Here is a 19,141-nt window from a genome sequence, read left to right on the forward strand (position 1 = left end):
GTGTGCACATGAGGGGAATGGGTCAAAAATACCAAGGGTGTTATTTGCTATTTTAAAACATATTTCACAAATAATCAAACAAAAAAGAATCTACAAATATTAGCACACATCTCAAATATTGCAAGTCAGATTCTACAGCCCTTGACATTAAGAAAAAAGAAAAAGCCAACAAAATTAATTCAAGTACATTTGGAGCAGGTCCCTTGTGAAGTACTGTTTGTTTGCACTTTAGTTGCAATGAATGTGGACAGAGCTCCCCAAAAGACACAGAAGTGAGCATGCCTTCCCCAGCCCTGCAAAGCAAGTCTGAGTTGAGGTGCAATGATCTGTGATTTTGCTCAACATTGTGGATGCCCAAACCTGAATGAAAAATGATGCTTGAAAAACACTTTGAAGCAAATGACATAAAATAAACTCTTAAAATGAAAAGCGAGTTGTGTGTAAAGGCAGTCTTTTTGGTATGTAATCCTATTGGGATGACAAGCATGGTGCTCCTTCCCAAATTCTGGTCATCTTGGAGCTAACAATAAAGAAGCCTTTACGTTGTTCTGGTTGTCATTCTGACCCGACGTACTCCTTCTCGTGAGCCTCCATCCACCACCCAGAATAACCTAGCGGGTATCACACCCTGGCTAAAACATACATTGCTTCTTCATAACTTTTGTCCTCTACTTAGCTTTATTCCTCAAAAGGAGAAGCGCTTCCCTCTCCGTGTTTCACATGTTCCTTTGAAAATACCAGTGGAGAAATCTGCCTGCCAGAGTAGTTAAAGTCTGGTGAAATCCCTGTGGTGCTGCAAGTCCCCTATGCTCTCATAGTCATTCTCTCCTGAAAGAGCAGCGTGGTTTGTGTTAGGCACAGACAAGGTCCTGTCTTCTTCTTGGCTCACTGACTGGATAGCTTCATAGTCAGGCTCCAGCTCCCCATTTGGTCTGTCTGCTGACTGAGGCACAATGGTAGTATGTAGGGTGTTCTCAAAGTCCTTCACACTTGCATAGAGGCCACTGCAAATAGATGGGGACCTCTGAGATGCAATTTCTTGAATACAGGTGTAAGGAGAATCCCGTGCCTTGATGGCCTGTCCTGGCTTACTCACTGATGAGTACATGGCTGAGATCTACGAAAAGGAGACACTTGATGAGTATTTAAGCATGGCATACCGTTTGTGTGCCTGTATGTACCACTTCCACCACAAGGATGTCAGTTACTTAAGAAAAGACAGGATCATCTAATAAAAACATATCCCTTCTTACAAAAAAAAGGATTTCTCATAAAACCTTTATTTCTGGCATGCATTTATAAACTGATTTTCTTTCCAAAAAAGAATGCTTTATAAAAGAAGTTTATAAATGTAAAAATTCTTCGAACATAAATCCCCTGCAGGCAAAGTAGACCCAGGACAAAAGGGAATGGCTTTGTGAGCAGGAGCTCTTACAAGTTTTGCTATAGTCCTGGAGCCAGCTTGGGCTCAGTGGGGAGACGGACATCAAAGGGATGATCAGGTTTAGCTGCTCTAATGTAGGAGAATGATGCTGTCTGATCCTTGGGGTTTTTAATGGTAGCAGGTACTTTTCTGCTTTTACAGACACCCAAGCAGGACAGCAGTTATATTGTTGTGTTTATTTGTTGTGTATTTGTTGGCAGGACCAAGGAGTCACGTGAAGAGAACATTAAAAATCAGGAGATAAATTACCCACAGCAGAAAATAGCGAATAGTCGGTGCCAACCTTGATAGGCAAGATCTGTTCTGTTGACTAAACTCTGCCTACAAAGAGGAGCTGCATCCCAGCCACTGCGTTACCAGAACTTGAGGCTAGAGGCTGAAACCTCTCAGCTACTATAAACACGAGAGGGAGCCGGAGTCTCACTCCTAGCTCCAAAAATCCCCTCTGAGGAGGTGGTATGCTTAACCAAGTGCAGGAAGGTGGCCCTTAATGAAGAGGCGAAGGAGAGGCCCATGTCCACGCATATACCTCCACGCAGGGCTCACTGGGGCTGGCGCCGAGACAGGGACCCACTCGTGACCCCCCTCTCCCAGTCCAAGTGGCTACTACCCCCTGCACAGGGCAGGTGGCCGAAATTCCCTCCCTGCTTCTCTGGTACCTAACACTGCAATTGCAACATAGCTCTTCTGTTACATTTAAAGACTTTCCCAAGCATGCAAGGCAACAGGATTTGTATCAATCCAATTAAAATAGTAGATTGGCATGAAAATGTCCATTACCATTAAGCAACACTGGCTGATGCAGATGGACCAGATTGCTTCCATTAATTCTGTATTTTATTTTTTTTTAGAAAGAGAGACATCCAATTGCAGATGGCAGTACTTCTTACTTCTTACTGATTTCAGCCAACCAAACAAAAATGGCTTTTTGCTCATCCATACTTCAGCCCTTTCCAGCATTAAATTACATGACCCCAGCTCAAGGATCAATTTATTCATTAGTATCTGGGAGCACTTCTCCCAGCAGAACGCATTAGCTCACACAGCTCAGTGCCAAGTCTGTGTTTACTTTTATGTCTGGAGAATGTATTTATAAATTGCACGGGTATATCGGGAATGATCACAAGCAACCTTATTTCTGTTTAACTTTGCTGTCTTTGTTTCAATCTCCTCAATTTATTTGACTAACAGACATTTTAAAGAACAGTTTATGTTCCAGTGCTTTTAGTGTGCTTCCGTCTGTTTCCCAGAGCCCCAAACACTTTTCATGGGGAAGGTGGAGCATGTTTCAAAAGGCTCCTGATTATTATTCTTAAGTAGAGATCATCATCCAAATCAAGAAGCTGCCCTAACGATCAGCTAATTGTGGCTTCCTGTTATTTTCTGACACAATTTTTTAACCTACTGGCCTGATGCAGCCGTATGCTAGAATAGCTCTGATCTTAGGAATGTGGCAGTACAAACTCTGCAGAGAAACTTCGGCTTTCATTTTCCCTTCAGACAAATTTCACCTTTCTTAGGTCCTGCTTAATCGTGCAGAGCTTATGCTAATTTCTGCCTGAAAAAAAGGTCTCTAGTTAGTATTGAATTTTGTGCCAGAAACCTACCTCATCTTCTGTAAGAGATGGATCTTCCTCTCGAGACTTGTAAGACATTGAACTAAGCCTCTGTAAAAAAGGAAAAAAGAAAAAAAAGGCTTATTACCAGTCAACAGTGTGAAACCTATAATAAAACCCACCCATTAAAATCAATACATTATATTTTATGGTCATTTGCTCACTAGTTCCATTTTACATAGCTAATATCCCTAATATCCAGAGTGCATCTCTGAAAATAACAGCCCTAAGGTTAGTAGAGCTTTTTAATGTATCTGCTCTTGTCCTGACCTGAAAAGGGTAAAAATAATGTAATGGTTAAAACAAACTTTACTCTGCTGTATCCCTGTTTTTATACTTCTAATGAAGCAAGGAGGCATCTGCAAGGGCTTTTGAACAATTAAAAGTCAGCTTTTAAAAGTCAGTTGTGACACACTAGTTGGCCTTCCACGTGATTTTCCGGTACGCTGTTAGATGACAAAAGAATAACACTCAACTGGCACCTTCCTGAGGATTGTCACCCTTCATTCGGTGGATCCTGGAAGTGCTGCAAGATTTCCTTCTCCCCCAGGAAATCCGGCAGCTGTGCAGAGGCGCACAGCAGCACCACCTCGCAAGCCCTCCGACCGCGAACGCGGGAAAGACCTGCTGCAACCCACCCTGAGACGGGCAGCTCAACCCTCAAAGCACCTGCCTGGATCTAGTTCACACAGCAAAGTTACTAAAGGCTGGAGGGCTTGGTTTGGTATCAAGTCTAACTTCAAGCATGTAAAGCATCATGCAGAAATTAGGTCACGAAACATTGGGGGAAAAGCATTTTGCTCTCATTAAACATGTCTTAGGACTTTTATGGCAAGGAAGACACTGGTTACTTCACGGTGACCGTGTGATTCCTTCCCCCTGGGGTGAGAAGGCTGCTGGACTCCTGCTCCACAGTGATTCAGAGGGAGCCTTCCAGCACTGTTTGTCATGTATTTTGGAGTTTCATGTGAATTCTCCACCTAAAATACTTCAGACCTCCTCCAGTGCAGACCAAGGTGGAAGAAGTAAAGCTATTTTGAGCACAGTCAAATACCGCTTGCAGGCACATCCTAGACACACAAGACTTCCCCCCCTGCTGCCCCGAGGTTCATTATAATAGATTCTTTCCTACTTCCATTTTTCTTGGTGTTTTTACTTCTGGTACATACCAAGCTTCAAACCCCTGGGGCACTTCTGATGAAGACCCTGACCCAAAGCACTGCCTGCTGCTCCACAGGGGGCTTCCCTCACACCTAACAACGCCCTTGCTTCCTTTGCACCGCCTGGAGAATGTGCTCTTTAACCTCTGGTTTGTTTATTCACCAAAAAAAAAAAAAAAAAAAAGAAAAAGGAGAAGTTAAAAAGTATTTTGGCCCTTTATTAGATCTGCTTCACTACAAACAGCTCAGTTTAGTCTTTCTTATTTGCAGGATATTTTTTGTGCTGAGGAGTAACTTACTAATTTCATCCTCACACATTAAAACAAACATGTGCTTGCAAAATTTTTCAGTGAATTTACTTTCTCTCATCAGTGTGTCTATAAGCACCACATGTCAGGATCCCTTCTACAGTTTCCCACTCAATTACTGAAAAATACCCCAGTGTGCTGGCAATCCAGTTCTTGTTTTCCTGGGGCCTAGCATTCTTTCTTCTAAATGTGAAACCTGTGACACATCAATTTTGGAGGATGTTGTCATCTTGGAAACTGAAAAAAATACTCACTCCTAAACATTTTGTACCTAGCAATATTATACATTATGCTTGAAACCTCAACAGGAGCAACACAAACAGGCATGTGTCCTTATGTGCCCTCCACTTTCCTTTTGTTCCTTGATAGCCCTTGATTTTTTGCTCAGCTGCTGCTCCTGAGTCAGGCACCAGAACAAGAAGACCATTCTCCTCTGGTGCATTTGTAAGGGATGCTTTGCCCATCCTCAGGCTGCACAAGTCTGAAATCAGATGGCAGCAGCCAAGATGTACACATGGAGAGCATTTCTACCAGTGCTCAGTCCGGGAAGACCTGGGTGAAAAAGGAGATCCACACTTCCATTTTTTCAATTAAAAAGGAAGAGCTAAAGCAAAACTACTCCTCCTCTGCAGTTTTATTAGAAGAACTACGCCCAAGTTTTTCCAGGTGATAGAGGCCTGTAAGAGGCTTTGTGCTATTAAAGGTGTCTTTCTTCACCAAAACCTTCCAAAGGATTTGGCTGGGCCAATAACCAATTTAGATAATTAATTTTCACCCGTTCATTGCACATCTGGCTCTTGAAAGGATCCTTTATCCTTTTCATGCTGTTACATACTGGAACGGTCTCTGGCTTGGTCCACCTAGCTCTCTCCCAGAGAAGTGTGATTCAGGAACTGGCATGGGCTGGAGATCATCCTGGCTGCCCTCTTTTACAGGGTGAGACTGAAACAGCCTGGACATGATCAGTCTCTGTCTGTTGGCAGGTACAAGGCTCAGTTACACAAGCAGCCTCCCTGCCTGTCCCTTCTTTGTGCCCTACTAAAGCAAAGCCTAACTGCAGTGAGAGAGACTCGCACGACTTATGCCCAACCTCTCTCTTCACCAGGGTCAGGGCAGAAGGTTGACAAGTTTGGGATATGGATGTGATGTTAAGCAAGGCAGCTAAGTAGCCTCAGAAGAGAAGAAGCAAAAGAGAGACACCTATGGAGTCTGTTTAACTAAAAGAGTTATCAATATAACATAACGTTTCCATAAACATCTTGGTTTTGGTTGCCACACCAGAAAAAACAGGCATTGCTCTGCATTGTTTGAAGCAGCAAAATAAATGGAAAAATGATCATCATCACAGCAGAAAAACAATCCCGCAACCACCTCCCCACACAACGCCAACAATAATGACATTTATATATTCCATCAATTACCATTTCCAACTCTGCTGCAGCTGTAGCTCTCAAGGACAGGACAGGCGCACGCTTCGATGCATAATGCATGTACCTAGCAGTGAACGCGGCAATGATCTGATACTGCCGAAGCTTTAACTCAGGATGGCTTTAGCTCTGAATAAATTTTAATTAGACAAACACCTTTTTTCTGGCACTTAGGGGACTGCATGTGTCATCTCTTGATTAATCCTTCAAAACCTGAACCATTTTAATCAATTCCCACTCCTTGCAGTTACTGACACTGTATGCACAGTGTGCTGGGGAGCTACAGAGCAGCAAATGCTTTGCCTTTGTATCGGTGCCTGGGAAACATGATGATTTTCTGCAAGTCTTTTCACACCTGGTAGGAAAAATGTCACTGTTACGGAAAGCTGTTTCTCTAAAAGTTTAATTAGAAATTACATATGGCCTGAATCTGGGAGGGAGGAGTGTTGGTGGATTACTGTTGACAATCACATCTTAATTTTTTAGTTAACAAGCTTGTTATCTGTAAGAATGTGCACTGAAGAGTCCAGATAAACAATTTTTATATTATGACTTCAGTTCATTCATTTTGACTCTACTGTGCTTTATAGGTTACATGGTTTGTCAGTTATTTAACAAGGTATTTTTCTGCCCTCTGCCTGGATTACTGAAATACTTCAAATAAGAGAACAGCCAGAAACAAGTAACAATACCTCAGTTCTGCTATGACTTTTCAGGTAGATGTTTACATTAAAATGTCACATCGCATCTTAAGGATTTTTTTGGAATTTTCATCAACACCTAATATTATTTGATGACTCAGATGCCAAAATTATATTAATCTGCTAAAATCACAGTTCCCTCATTCACAAATATAAGTTAGCTAAACTAGTTCTGAAAAATGCAAACTCAACAGTTTATTAAAACTCTGTGCAATGACCTGAAAGCATTTTTAAAATTAATTCTGGTGAAAAACTAAAAATGGGAAAATAACTTGTTGAAAATGTCACCATTCTATTTTTCAAAGAGTTCACCACTAACCTGTCACTAGGCTGGGAGAAAGAATAAGCTGATGAGAAAACATCGCTTTTGGCCATGATTTCAGGTGGAAATTCATCACTCTGTTTACTTGTGACATACAGAATTTGACAAACATAAAAGCCTACAGTTGCAAACTCTCTCTCCTTCTGTCCCTCTCTCCTACAGAGAGAGACGAGATGAGTGGCTTTGAGCAGATGCCCAACACTTGCACAGCAAAGTCAAGGTGTCCCAACAAGAGAGACACATGTAAAGTTAGGGAATCCATCAAGAATGCCCCCCTCTCCTTTTTGTAAACTGAGGTTTCATTAGAAAAAAATAAGGCGGGGATTCTGAACAAGATATTGATGCTGGCAGAGACACTGCATACCTATTTGTAACAGCTCCCACAAGTATAATGCCGTTAAACAAAGAAGCAGAGGCCTCTTATGCAATTTCTCTAATATGTAGTATTTGGGAAAAGTCTTATGAAGTGCATACTGCAACAATCCAAAATATAGGCTGCAATAGAATGCCTATAATGCAAAGACTATACTGTACATTTTCGTATTCCCATATTTTACAACCTTGCATCACCTGCAGTGTTTGGGGTTTTTCTCTTGGCATAATTAAAAAAAAAATCATCTCCCACCCATACGTTCTCTATCATTATTTGTCTGTTGGACAAGGTTTACCTTCTCTGGTTTACTTGCTCCTTCCGTCACTTCTTCTTCCACCTCTTTTTCTTGCACATTCTCATTTTCATCAAGAAGTTTCATGGGTACCGGAGGGGGAAGCTCATCCTCTACATCTGGTGTGTTGTCAAGAGGGCTTTCTGAATTAGCACTTTGTCGACTTTTTTTATTTCGGTCAACGGATGCATATTCTGCTGATTCAATTCTGCACTCGGGAATCTGATTCTGACCTTCAGAAACCGTCAAAGAAGCCTTTGATTTGCTGTTACGGCTCCCTTCCATGCTGGCTACTGCTCCAACATCTTTAATTTCCTTCACCGTTTCATACAAGCAGTCTTCAACTATGTTCTCCTGAGAGGAGCTGTCTTTCAGGACTTCATAAGGCCCTTCCATTCCAAGACCCTGATCATTTTCTGCATTTCTAGCTGAGATGATGGTTTCCATGGTGTTGTTAGGGGGAATACTGGGTAGTTCCCGGCTCTGGTGACATTTTATAGACTTTCCAAGACTATCCTGTTGATCTAGCAGATCAGAGACAGATGTCTGTACTTCTTCATAAGGCTGGATACAGGCAGTTGTACTGTCCTCTGAGAGCACTAGAAAAAATTATACAGAAATATTTAAAACAAATGTGTAACTGTAAGGTGAGTGTGATTTGGTACTCTACATCACTTTGGTTTTGTGTCTCATTGGAAGGGATGAATGATACTAATGCCCAGAAATATCTAGTGGTCATCATGCTTTTTGTTTATCAAAAGGTTTCCGTGACAGAGATTTCTGCACTCTGCCGTTAATGTATCTTTCTCACAATACCTTAAATACTCCGTGCACCCGCAAGTCACATTATATAGCAACAGCATTCACAGTAAGAGGAGGGGATGGGTGGGTAGGTGCAGGTGTGCATGGATGTTCAGCTGTACTGGGTTATACTGAATGCTTACAGCCCGCTCAGGCATCTCAGATGGGGAACGCTGGTGGGAGGCCTCGAACCAAGTGCCTTTAAAAATCCTCTTTCCATCTCTTTATCCTTTGGAGTCAAAAAGGAAAGCGTTCTTCCTTCCTCCCTACCTAGCCCTCACCTTGTTTAACATGCTGGCCAAATTCTCATCTGACTCACACTTCTCTCAGCCCTGCCACAGTCAGCCTCGCTGCACGCTATGCCAGAAGCTCCTCACTGGAAGGCTATGCCATACTTCTCTTAGTCTCGCAGCACATAATGTAGGTTGACAACCTACTAACGAGCCAGCCATATGCACAAAAGAGGAGACTAGACTTCAGAAAGTAGCGTTAGGCAGAACATGTTATTTTAAGTCCCAGAAGCGGGTCAGTGTCGCTGCCCCTAGAGGGTATTAGGGACTTCTTATCTTAGAGTGCACACATGCGACACTTGCCTGCATTCAGGGATGGACACATGGGCACACAGAAGTGTGTTTCAGGTAGTATAGGGTATGTAACTTTACGTGACACCATTTCTTTGAAAAAACGCTTCTGAATAGCTTTACTTTTCTTGGTGCAGTTCCTGTGGTACTCGCTCAGCAAAATCAACCTGTTCTTCCGTTGCCTTCGGTGTGTTTGACATGGTGACATAAAGTGTCACCGAAACAATCAAGACCCTTGATTTGGTGGTTGCCATGGTCGTTGCTTTCTCTTGTGGTCAGGGCACGCAGACTCATGCAGTCAGCACCCGCAGGGAGCCGTACCCTGACAGAAAAACTCAGGATGGAACTGGAGGTGTGAGATGGTAATTGCTGTCTGAATGGGAGATGGGAGGAGAAGAAAAGGAAAACATCATTTCCATTCACTTGGCTCTTGCATACAACTGGAGAGGAACAGGTGGAATAGGAAGAAATGTCCTATTGCATCCTGACTAGGACTCAAGGTGTCCTAGTCACTACCCAGGATGCCTGCAGACTTCCCGAGGAACATCTGGAGAAGCTGGAACCCTTCTGGTGCTTGCTCAGGGATTTGTGTGCTATGCAGAGCTTTGCCACAGGCTCCAGAGAGCCCCCACCCTGTTCAGCCTCGGGGGATAATCAGGAGTAATGAGAGTTCAGCCTTCCATTCTCCTTGGTTATGGGTAGTGACACAGAAAGGGTTGGCGTAGATAATGGGCTGGCATAGGTAAACACAATGCTGGCTGGTTGGGTAAAGGAAAAACCCCAACGTCTGATGGTGCTGCTTCCATAACCCTGCCCATGCTCAAAAGGCTAGCAGAAACAGCAAAAGAAAGAACGATTAACAAAAAGAATGCATTAAGTATAAATAAGGAATCAAAGCACATTGGTTCCTGTTATTCAGAAGGGTTGTTATGCAGAGTGTAAGCCGAGTAATATCAGACAGTCTGAAAACTGTCTGCTGGTTGACAGCACGCCTTTTAGTAGCAGCTTTGACAGCTGCGTGTGTGGTGACTCGTGGCAAAGAGAAATGCTTCCCTTCTGCGCATCGAGTCCCTTGGTGAGCCACACACCTACATACGCAACAAGCCAATGGATGGGAGCAGCGATTAGCTGCAAAAACAAAGTTAAAAAATTCTTTGGATATGTGTCTCTGAGGGGTAAAAATTGAGTAGCTTAGCCTCTGGCTGCACAGTGAGATGAGGAGGTAGGGGATGAGGAGCACAGCCCATGGTGTTGGTGCCCAGTGTGGAGACAACAGTTGGCTCCTGGTGGCTCTGAGATGAGACCGAGTTTATTTTTAGGTGCAGCCAAGTAAAATATTTTCCAATGATACTTCACTGTGAATCATTTTGAGCGTCCAGCACAGCAAAGACTAAGGGAAAAAAAGGAGCCTATTTATGTTGCCTGTTTTCTAAAATACAAAAATACAAGCGACAGCCTCGCACAGCACAGGATTCTGATCCAAAGCTGTAGTCCCTGAAGGAGGACCTGCAATATTTCCACAGCCTCCAGGAGTAAAGCTCTGAGGTACAACTGCATCTCCTGGTCACATCACAACCTCGTAGCAGTCCAAGCTCAGGGAATGCCGCAGCCTTTCCCTGATAGCCTGGTCAATCTGCAGGTGGTGGCCCAGAGGAGGACCTTAACACCTTCCCAGTGTTGGCTGGTGTGGAGGACTGGGGGAGCTGGGGTGTAGGGCTCTGCCAATGTATGCCCGGCAGGGAAGTAGAGATGCAGCCTAAAATGCCAACATCTCCATGGGATGGGCTACTGACTTCCCAGCAAGGCAAACGTGTTCATTGCATTTTTTAACTTCATCATAAATTTTGTGTGAATTATGTCCTGGGCGAAGAGGACTGACTGCCCTCCGGAGGGCTGCATGCCCAGCCGCTGCCCTCCGATACAGCAGCTGATCTGGTGCCAGACCTCCAGAGGTGAGCAGAGGGAAACGCAGGGCAGTCAGACAAATGGCATGACCGTGTGCTTGGAAAGCTGATAGCTAGAAACCTACGACTCGAGGGATCACCAGCTAACATGGGAGCTGTGCGCAAGGGGCCGGCGCTGCCCGTGCGTCCCACCCGCAGGGGCTGCACTCACCCTCGCCGTTGCTGAGTGCCCCGTTCTGGTCGCTGCTCGGAGGAGGCTCTGTAGCCGAACTTGTGATCGAGTGGCTGAACACCTCCTTCTCAGAAGGCTGCAACACAAATTAGTGAGATCTAATCACCGTTGGATAGGAATAAATGTTTGCACAAATAGATATGCGACAGATTTCATTCTGAGCTGGGGAGCTCTGATTCACAGGTACTATGGGCACGAGAGTCAAGCCATGCTGACTAGACGCAAAGATCTAGGTGCCTGTGTTTACAGGTGTTAAAACAAATAAATGCAAGTATTTCCAGATTCATCTTTCTTCCAAACTTTATGGCAATAGACATTACCATGTCTTTAACCCGTGAGAAGACAGCAGATGACAATGGGTCCACTGCGCTTGCGCTGCAAACGAGCGAAAGAAAGGCCGGAGATCCTGAGTGCACCAGTGGCAGAAAGAGCATTGAGAAAGTGCAGATTGCCAGGGTCTACACAACTTCTCCTCCTCTTCCTGTTCTGCAACTTTTAAAGTTTCTCTCGCTCCATCACCTCCAAATTCCTGAGCTATTTTCTGATCTGCAGTATTTTGCAAGGAGTTTGGTACAAACCAACCACAAGACAGACACAAGCTGCCGGAAGGAAATACATACCACATTCATCAGATTTTCATGATCTCCATTCTGATGTTTGGCCTTCTTTTCCCTTAATGAAACAGATGTATGAACTGTTACTACAGATAATGCTAATATACAAATTCCAGTCATTAATAGATCTTACACACCTGCAGGGAACAGAATGGTGATTCACAGTAATGTTGAAAATAGAATTATATATTGAAAATAGAAAACTATTACAGGGACTGGTACGACCTTTGTGTAAGGTCACCATCGAGGCAGGGTGGTGATAAACAAATCTGAAGAGGTACCACAAACACATACAACCCTTTTTCTCATTCAGCGTAAGATCACAGTAAGGAACAACTAATGATAATCAAAAATATTATCCTGAACTTAATCATACCTGAAATGGTCAGAGATACACAAGATATATGTTTTGGTGTCAGACTACCTGGGGAGTTCCTTAAACTGTGTCAGTAAAAGGTGTTTATCCTATGAAGAATTAGAAAAGGCCCACAAAAGGCAGCCTACTCCCACTCAGGATGCTAGTTATAATTAATAATAAGCATAAGCAGTTCAAGAAGGCCTACAAATTTCATAGTAGCAGAGGCCTTCATTTTAAAATGAATCCTGCTTCACTGGGTACTTCACAGGACTCAAGTATGGATCACACTTCCAGTTTTTACCATTTTGGAAATACAGCTCTTATTCTGAAATACTGTAATACACTATGGGCTTGAAATAATAATAGTCCTTCCCCTAGATGAAAAGGCAAGAAAAAGGTGAGAAAATATTGACAGTATGAAATCTGTGCTTCTTCTAAAGTCTGCGATGCACCATACTTCCTACAGTAGCAACTGTTAAAATTCTACCTAATTGGGAAATAAGAAAACAGAGCAAGTAAGGCTGCACCAATGCAGAGCAGAGTTAAAGTTTACAAAAACTTAATTTTTTCTCTCGAAGTTTTTCTGACTCTGACATTTTAGAAAGAGCAGATTTTGTTCAGTTTTCCATGTCCTCAACTATATTTGAAGAGTAAGGTAGGAAGAAATTTTACATAATTGCATTTATGCATAAACAACCTGCCCTACAGAATGACCTGAAATAAAAAATACTGCGTCCAGACTAGCAACACAAGAATTTATTAAAGAGCATCACCAGATAGTTTCTGACAATGTATCTGTATAACTGCAAAGACATACTCAGTGGTTTGACTCTGTTTTAAAAACATCTTTCTAGAGATGTTTCAAGGACTGGAGTGTTACAAAACAAAACATGGTACCTAAGTGCAATGTTTGTGGCCTTAAGAATTTTTAAAGTAAGTTTTATACTTTTAAATAAATAAAAAAATACCTATTTCTGCTACTTTTACACAGGTGTCACAGGAAACTGGGATGAATAGGAAGATACTGAAATATCACCTAACAGCTTACAAAAGCATTTCTCCTGACTCACATGAAATTACAAGTTCCAACTTATGCTTTTTAGGGTTTCAACCAACTTCTGGGGACTGGTCTTGCCCACAACTGTTTTTTTACAATGTGGGCGTTAGAGAAATCCTGCTGACTGTAGACACACCTTATGCCAATATAGCGTATTTTATGGCTGCACAGCCTCCTCAACGCTCTCAATGACCAACAGCTCAAGAACATGCTTCTATAGGCATAAGGGTCCAAACCAAAGGTTGTTTTTTTTCCCCCCTACGCTTGGCTGATTGAGCTATGCCGGCAAAATGTAGCGATACGGACCAGAGCAGTCCCGCTCCTCATCGTGCACACCTTATGCCAATATAGCGTATTTTATGGCTGCACAGCCTCCTCAACGCTCTCAATGACCAACAGCTCAAGAACATGCTTCTATAGGCATAAGGGTCCAAACCAAAGGTTGTTTTTTTTCCCCCCTACGCTTGGCTGATTGAGCTATGCCGGCAAAATGTAGCGATACGGACCAGAGCAGTCCCGCTCCTCATCGTGAAGGGTCTGACCGCCCGACCTGGTGGAAGGGCACCGTGGATTGAGCGCTGGCTGCCCAGCTCCCCTGTGCTGTCAGCAGGGCTCAGCTTACGTGGTGTGAAGGGGCCTTGAAATGTGAATAAACAAAGTCAGTAGATGTGCCTGTAGTGGTGAAATTGAACCCTCTTATGGAGAAGGTACGAGTACAAGATGTTAATTAGTATCACCGTTTGATTCTTACTCGTTTTGGCTTGAACGGCAGGATCAATTCCCTAGTCTTCAGGAATGGCCAAAGCAAAGCTGAAATACATAGAAATTGTTTTCCTTTCCTTTTTACCTATACTTTTTTTGTCCTGTTCAGCCCACCTAATTTTCTCAGTTTCAGGTTAGTGGTGTGATCTGTGAACAGTGAGTGTCCACCTGCGCTCCAGGCTTCAGCTTAGGAGAAAACACCTAGCAAACACAATGGTGTTTTTCCTTCCCAGCAAAAGAAAAAAAAAAGATTTTAGAATGAACAGAACTGTTGAAATTCAGGTTTGCTCTGAAAACATACTTTGTACTGTCCTTTTTTTTAATTTCTGTACCTAAGTCCTCAGTATTTCTTGCTAACTTAGTGAACCTATTTCAATCCCTGCACTATTTGATTCAAGAACTGTTACTGCCTGAAAGCTCCTGAGCCTTACCTGTTGCAGCTGGAGCAGAGGAAGATGAGGAAGGTGAGGAACAAGAGTGTTGTCATGGCTGCCAGACTTCCCCACAGGATGACGTGGACCTGTCCACTGCCTAAGAAGCCACCCTCCGGCCCCATGGTACTAGCAGAGGCTGGCGTCACTTGGGGATGAAGAGGTTATTCCTTGGAGAAGGCTGGCATCTGTGCTGCGTGCACCTTCTGTTCCTGCAGAAAAGAACATCATTAGAGGTTAACACAAGTTTTGAAGATAGTGAATCTGACAGCTACAGCTCTGGCTGGAGAGATTTTCAAATCCAGATCTTACAAAAAAACAGTTTCAAGTACAAGCCAGCCAGCCAAAGAGATTTTCAGCTACATTTCTGACGGTGACACAGAACAAACCTTGTCAAATATTAACACAAGCTGTTACCTATCTACAATCTCAACACGAATAAAAAGTAGTACAGTATCTCTGTACTCGTATTTGGAGGAAGAAGTTTATAAAACCACTTCAAGGGACAGAGTAGTCTATTTTGCAGTGATATTTGTTAAGAACTTCACTGAAAAAAGTGAGCTTTCAAAACCAACTACAACTTCTGCAAAGTTAACAAGCCAAAAAGAGAGCTGCAGCAGCTCTTCACCGCCTTCCCTCTCAACGCCTCCCGCCTGCACGTGCTTTGGTGCTTAAAGTACAGTGACAAATAGTTCAGTCTTCAAAAGGAATGCCACAAAAACCTTTCTTGCAGTGGATCAGATCTAGTCTTACTTCTGTGTGAAATGCTTATTGTCTTAATAGTATGTCTGGAGAGCAATAATACCGAACTTTCTTTTTTTGCTTCTCCCCATCTGAGTCTGAGAAAACAACTAACGAGAAAAGTAGACGGAGTGGTTTTTAATAACCTGAATAAACACAACTTTCGCTACAGCACAGCAGTCCCTGGAGAAACATCCAGGGTAAACGGTATTTATGATATGTAAGTCTTGGTATACAATATATTCTAAAATTTTATACGTATTTTTAATGTAATACATTGTTGACAAGGCAAAATTAAAGAGAAGTTTTTCATTATGCACTGCTGAAGATATAAATTTATCCATAATTTAGGAATAGGTTATGCAAAGTCTATTTACAGGCTTTCAACCAGACTTTATTATTGATAAACACTGACATAGAATACAATGACTAAGAAATGAGCAGTTATCTTTCGGGAATGAAAAAGTAGCACAAACATAAGATTAAATAACATCTAAAGCCACTGAGACTTACTTGAATTTTATGCATATGTTTTCATATTTATCTTTTTAATGTGAAATATGTATGTACAGATTTTTTTTCTTCGCAGCAGAAGCACACTTTGTAATAGCAAATTCAATTAGGTATTAATATCATATATCTATCAAAAAACACCATGTCACCATTTTCTTATTAAAATCTTATGAAAAAAAAAGATTAATTTCCAGAAGAAGGCCATTCACATTAAAGGAAATCTGGTGAGTCAGCAGAAGAAACTTAACACCTAAGCTATGTGACTAGGTAGCTCTTACAATTAACATTCCTATTCCTACATAAAATGGGCTCATTGGTTTCTACCTTGCAGGATCAGACTTCTGGACTCCTGCCAAGAAGAACCAATTCTTACTAATTTATCCATGGTGGATAAAAGCTTTTTTTTTTTTTTTTTTTCCTTTTAGATATTAATGGCATTGCAATAACTTAAAATGGGAAGAAACAAACAAAAGATGGAAAAAGTTGCCAATTCTGGAAAGACAGACTTCAAAATGTAGTTAAATATTTCTAGTTTGGCCAAGTTATAAGAAAGTCAGATAATCTGTAAATTCTCAGAACCCATAAATACAGAGGATGGGAAGAGTAGGTGTCGCACACCTTGCCAAAGCACAGATATGTCTTACTGGTAGCCTTGAGCACCGACACCAAAGAGCCACCACTCTTTGGGGATGTCTGCTGCCAAGCAATCTGCCTCTGTGGTTACCTTGGTAGAGCTTGAAAAATTAAACCTTTAAAAGCAATGGCAGACCACTCTAAAAATAATGTATATTGCAGATGTGCATCTGATACATCCCTGTCTTATCTCTATTTTAAAGCAAAACACGGGTTATTTCTACACTGAGTCATAGTCACAACATTGACTGTGAAATGGAGAGATCTGAAGAGAAACAGAATCAAATTTAGTCAGGAGAAAACTTGGTCTAAATGCCTGAAAATACCTCTCTGATGCGGTGTATGGGCACCAGGCACTGGGATGCATTCCTGTAGAGGTGATGGACTGTCCTCATTTAGAAAACACTACAAAGCACACTGCACTGGCTGCATTAACTAGCTCCAAACCTTTGTTAGGTGTTTTGAATAGAAAATATTTTTCAACTTCTATTTTTTATGAGTTTTCAAAGACATTTTCAGACTTGTTCAAGCTTTTAAAAATTAATCTTAAAAGATCTTTTAACTTCCTTTTTTTTGCCATCCATTTGCCTTTAATGAATACTATGTCCTTCCTTGGAAAAAAAAGAATGAAATGAAGATGAAATCTGAAAAAAATGAAAATGGAATAAAATCTTTTTTCGGCATTTTTCTTTTCTTCCTCAATAGATAAAAAGAGAGAATGCAAATGAAAAATAAATCTGTTTTTTTTAAATATTGGGCAAAGAAAAACATGACAAAAAGAATAGGGATTTCAAAATGTGTTTCTTTTTCTGAAAACAGAAATACATGATTATTTAGTTTTTAAAACAGGTATCTTGCGAGATACCATTTAATTTATTTCTACTACTAAGTTCATGATTTTGTACCTACTCTGAAGAACAATACTACTCTCCTCTCAGAAGTTTAAGTAAGGTAGCAAAAGCTAATACGGCAGGAATTGTTCTCTTATTCTCCACATACATTCTTAAGGCTGCTGGCCTTTAAATAAAGATTGTATTTGAGCTAAAGCAAGCTAAGGATGCATGGGGAGCAGACCCACAGAAAAGCTGCATCTTTGAAGACTTCAACAGAGAGTTGGGAAGTGTTGGGACGAGCAGGAGCAGATGAGTTGAGCCTGAGCTTAAAAAGAAGTGAGATCAGAAGGAGGGAGTTGAGGGAGACCTATGTGTGAACGTCAGGAACGAAGAGCAAGGCTGAAGCTAGACATGAGAAATCCCACCAGGCAGCAGCCACATGGAGGAAAGGCAACAACGAAGGACAGAAGATGTAGTTAATCTACAGCAAAAGACCAGGAATTCAGATACCAAAGCTCTGACTCTAAGTTGAGAAAAAGAGGTCAGAAAAGGTCAGAAAAGTACAGTGGCACTTGAATCAGGGGAGGCAGCTGCTGGAGACACCAGTTACCTCTGCCAGCAGGATAAAGTAATAAATTGGAACAGACTGAGAACAGATGAAGCCCTGCGTGAGGGAAGCTGAGCAGGCAAGATGTGACCACTGAGACCTCTTAGCTCCTTGAGTGGGGAGAGTTTGGCATAAGTGCTACAGGACCTTGAGGCTGCTCTGCATACAGGACAACCAGAAGTAAATATAATACAAAAAAGCATGCCCACATTCACTCTCTGTGAATCCGGCTCACAAAGTGCCATCAGAGGGCTTACTCCTGCTGTTTAATGCCTCGCAAATGTGATGAAGCTGAAATAGTATTCACTCGGGATGGTGCTTTTTCACGCACGCAGGAGAGCTTCGGAAATACTTGAAGCTGGACAAGCACCCGCCAGCTGCCCTGACCAGCGCCGGCCAGAAACCTGGCAGAGAGACACATTGAAAACACAACTGTCTGGACTGCCTCGGCTTCCACTCGGAGAATGCCTGGACACTAAAACGTTAATGTATGCCTAATAGAATGGATTTTGGAGCTGCTTCAGAGACTAGCTTTAAAGAGAAACTTACCTGCAGTCAGAAGTGTGGAACAACTCGCAGCTGATTTCAGAAAGCTCTTAGCTGAAACGGTTAACTCCTGCTTTTTCAATGAAAAGTGATATTGTGCTGCCCTCTGGTGAATCTCTCCACGCGGGGACAGGGATTTGTGGCTCTTGCGAGGGTGCTTCGGAGCCGAATGCAAACCCTGCTGCTAAAGATGGAGCTTACACAGGGCCTTTCATCTGCTGGGCTTCAGAAACGTCTTACCACCACCCTTGAGAGACTGCCAGACTTGAACAGTTTAACATTGCAGAGAGACATGGCTGAGACAGAGTAAGAGTCAACTGAACTGCTTTTTTTTTTCTTTCTTTCATATGTGAAGATCTTTTAAGATGAAGTTTTCTTTCATTGTACTCTTTCCACAGAAACCTCCACACAAGTTGCTGGCGATGCCAAATGTTAAAAAAGAGTAATACAGAGTAATACAAAACCTGGATAAGAAAACTGGCTATTTCACCTAAAGCAAAATGCAAACAACAGTTTGTGTTCACATTTCAAAGCCACTAGCCATTCAGAAAAACTAATCCTTATGCTATATTGAATAAAATATCTCCTTCTTGTGCAAACTTTCTCTTGCTTTTCAGACATCAATATTTGCATTATTGGAACCTATAGGACAGATAACACTTCCTCAAAATTGCACTTAAATGCCCAGTTATGGTTTCAGAAAGACGGGTATTTCATGGCATGACCCGCACCTTCACAGGGAATAATGTGTTGTTCTTCCTTGCAGCTGTTGCAGGGATGAAGCAGACCTAAGACAGTTCAGCCCGAGTCGGTGATGAAGGGAGTGTAGGACATGCAAGTGCAAATTTGTTCCCAAACTGAAGAATACAAAAATGTGCCCAGGGT

The 19,141-nt window shown here is 42.2% G+C and overlaps 1 protein-coding gene across 1 annotated transcript; it reads right to left on the reverse strand.

The window, feature by feature from the left end:
* Positions 1 to 695: 695 nt before the first annotated feature.
* Positions 696 to 14,508, reverse strand: PAG1 (phosphoprotein membrane anchor with glycosphingolipid microdomains 1). The gene is made up of 6 exons (XM_010295174.1): positions 14,384 to 14,508; positions 11,782 to 11,833; positions 11,141 to 11,237; positions 7,647 to 8,242; positions 3,052 to 3,111; positions 696 to 1,117 (listed from the first exon to the last, which is right to left on the reverse strand). Exons 1-6 carry the CDS (start codon positions 14,506 to 14,508, stop codon positions 767 to 769), a joined length of 1,281 nt encoding a protein of 426 aa, XP_010293476.1. The 3' UTR covers positions 696 to 766.
* Between the last annotated feature and the right edge of the window lie 4,633 nt (positions 14,509 to 19,141).

Source organism: Phaethon lepturus, unplaced genomic scaffold (genome assembly GCF_000687285.1).
Source record: "Phaethon lepturus isolate BGI_N335 unplaced genomic scaffold, ASM68728v1 scaffold5879, whole genome shotgun sequence".
Lineage (NCBI taxonomy): Eukaryota > Metazoa > Chordata > Aves > Phaethontiformes > Phaethontidae > Phaethon > Phaethon lepturus.

Coding starts and splice junctions, on each gene's coding strand:
- PAG1 (XM_010295174.1), bottom strand. CDS start 14,508: ATGGGGCCGGAGGGTGGCTTCTTAGGCAGTGGACAGGTCCACGTCATC. Junction 11,238..11,781: donor ATGAAAATCTGATGAATGTG/GTATGTATTTCC, acceptor TTTGTGTTGCAG/CCTTCTGAGAAGGAGGTGTT. Junction 8,243..11,140: donor GGCACTCAGCAACGGCGAGG/GTGAGTGCAGCC, acceptor AATTTTTTCTAG/TGCTCTCAGAGGACAGTACA.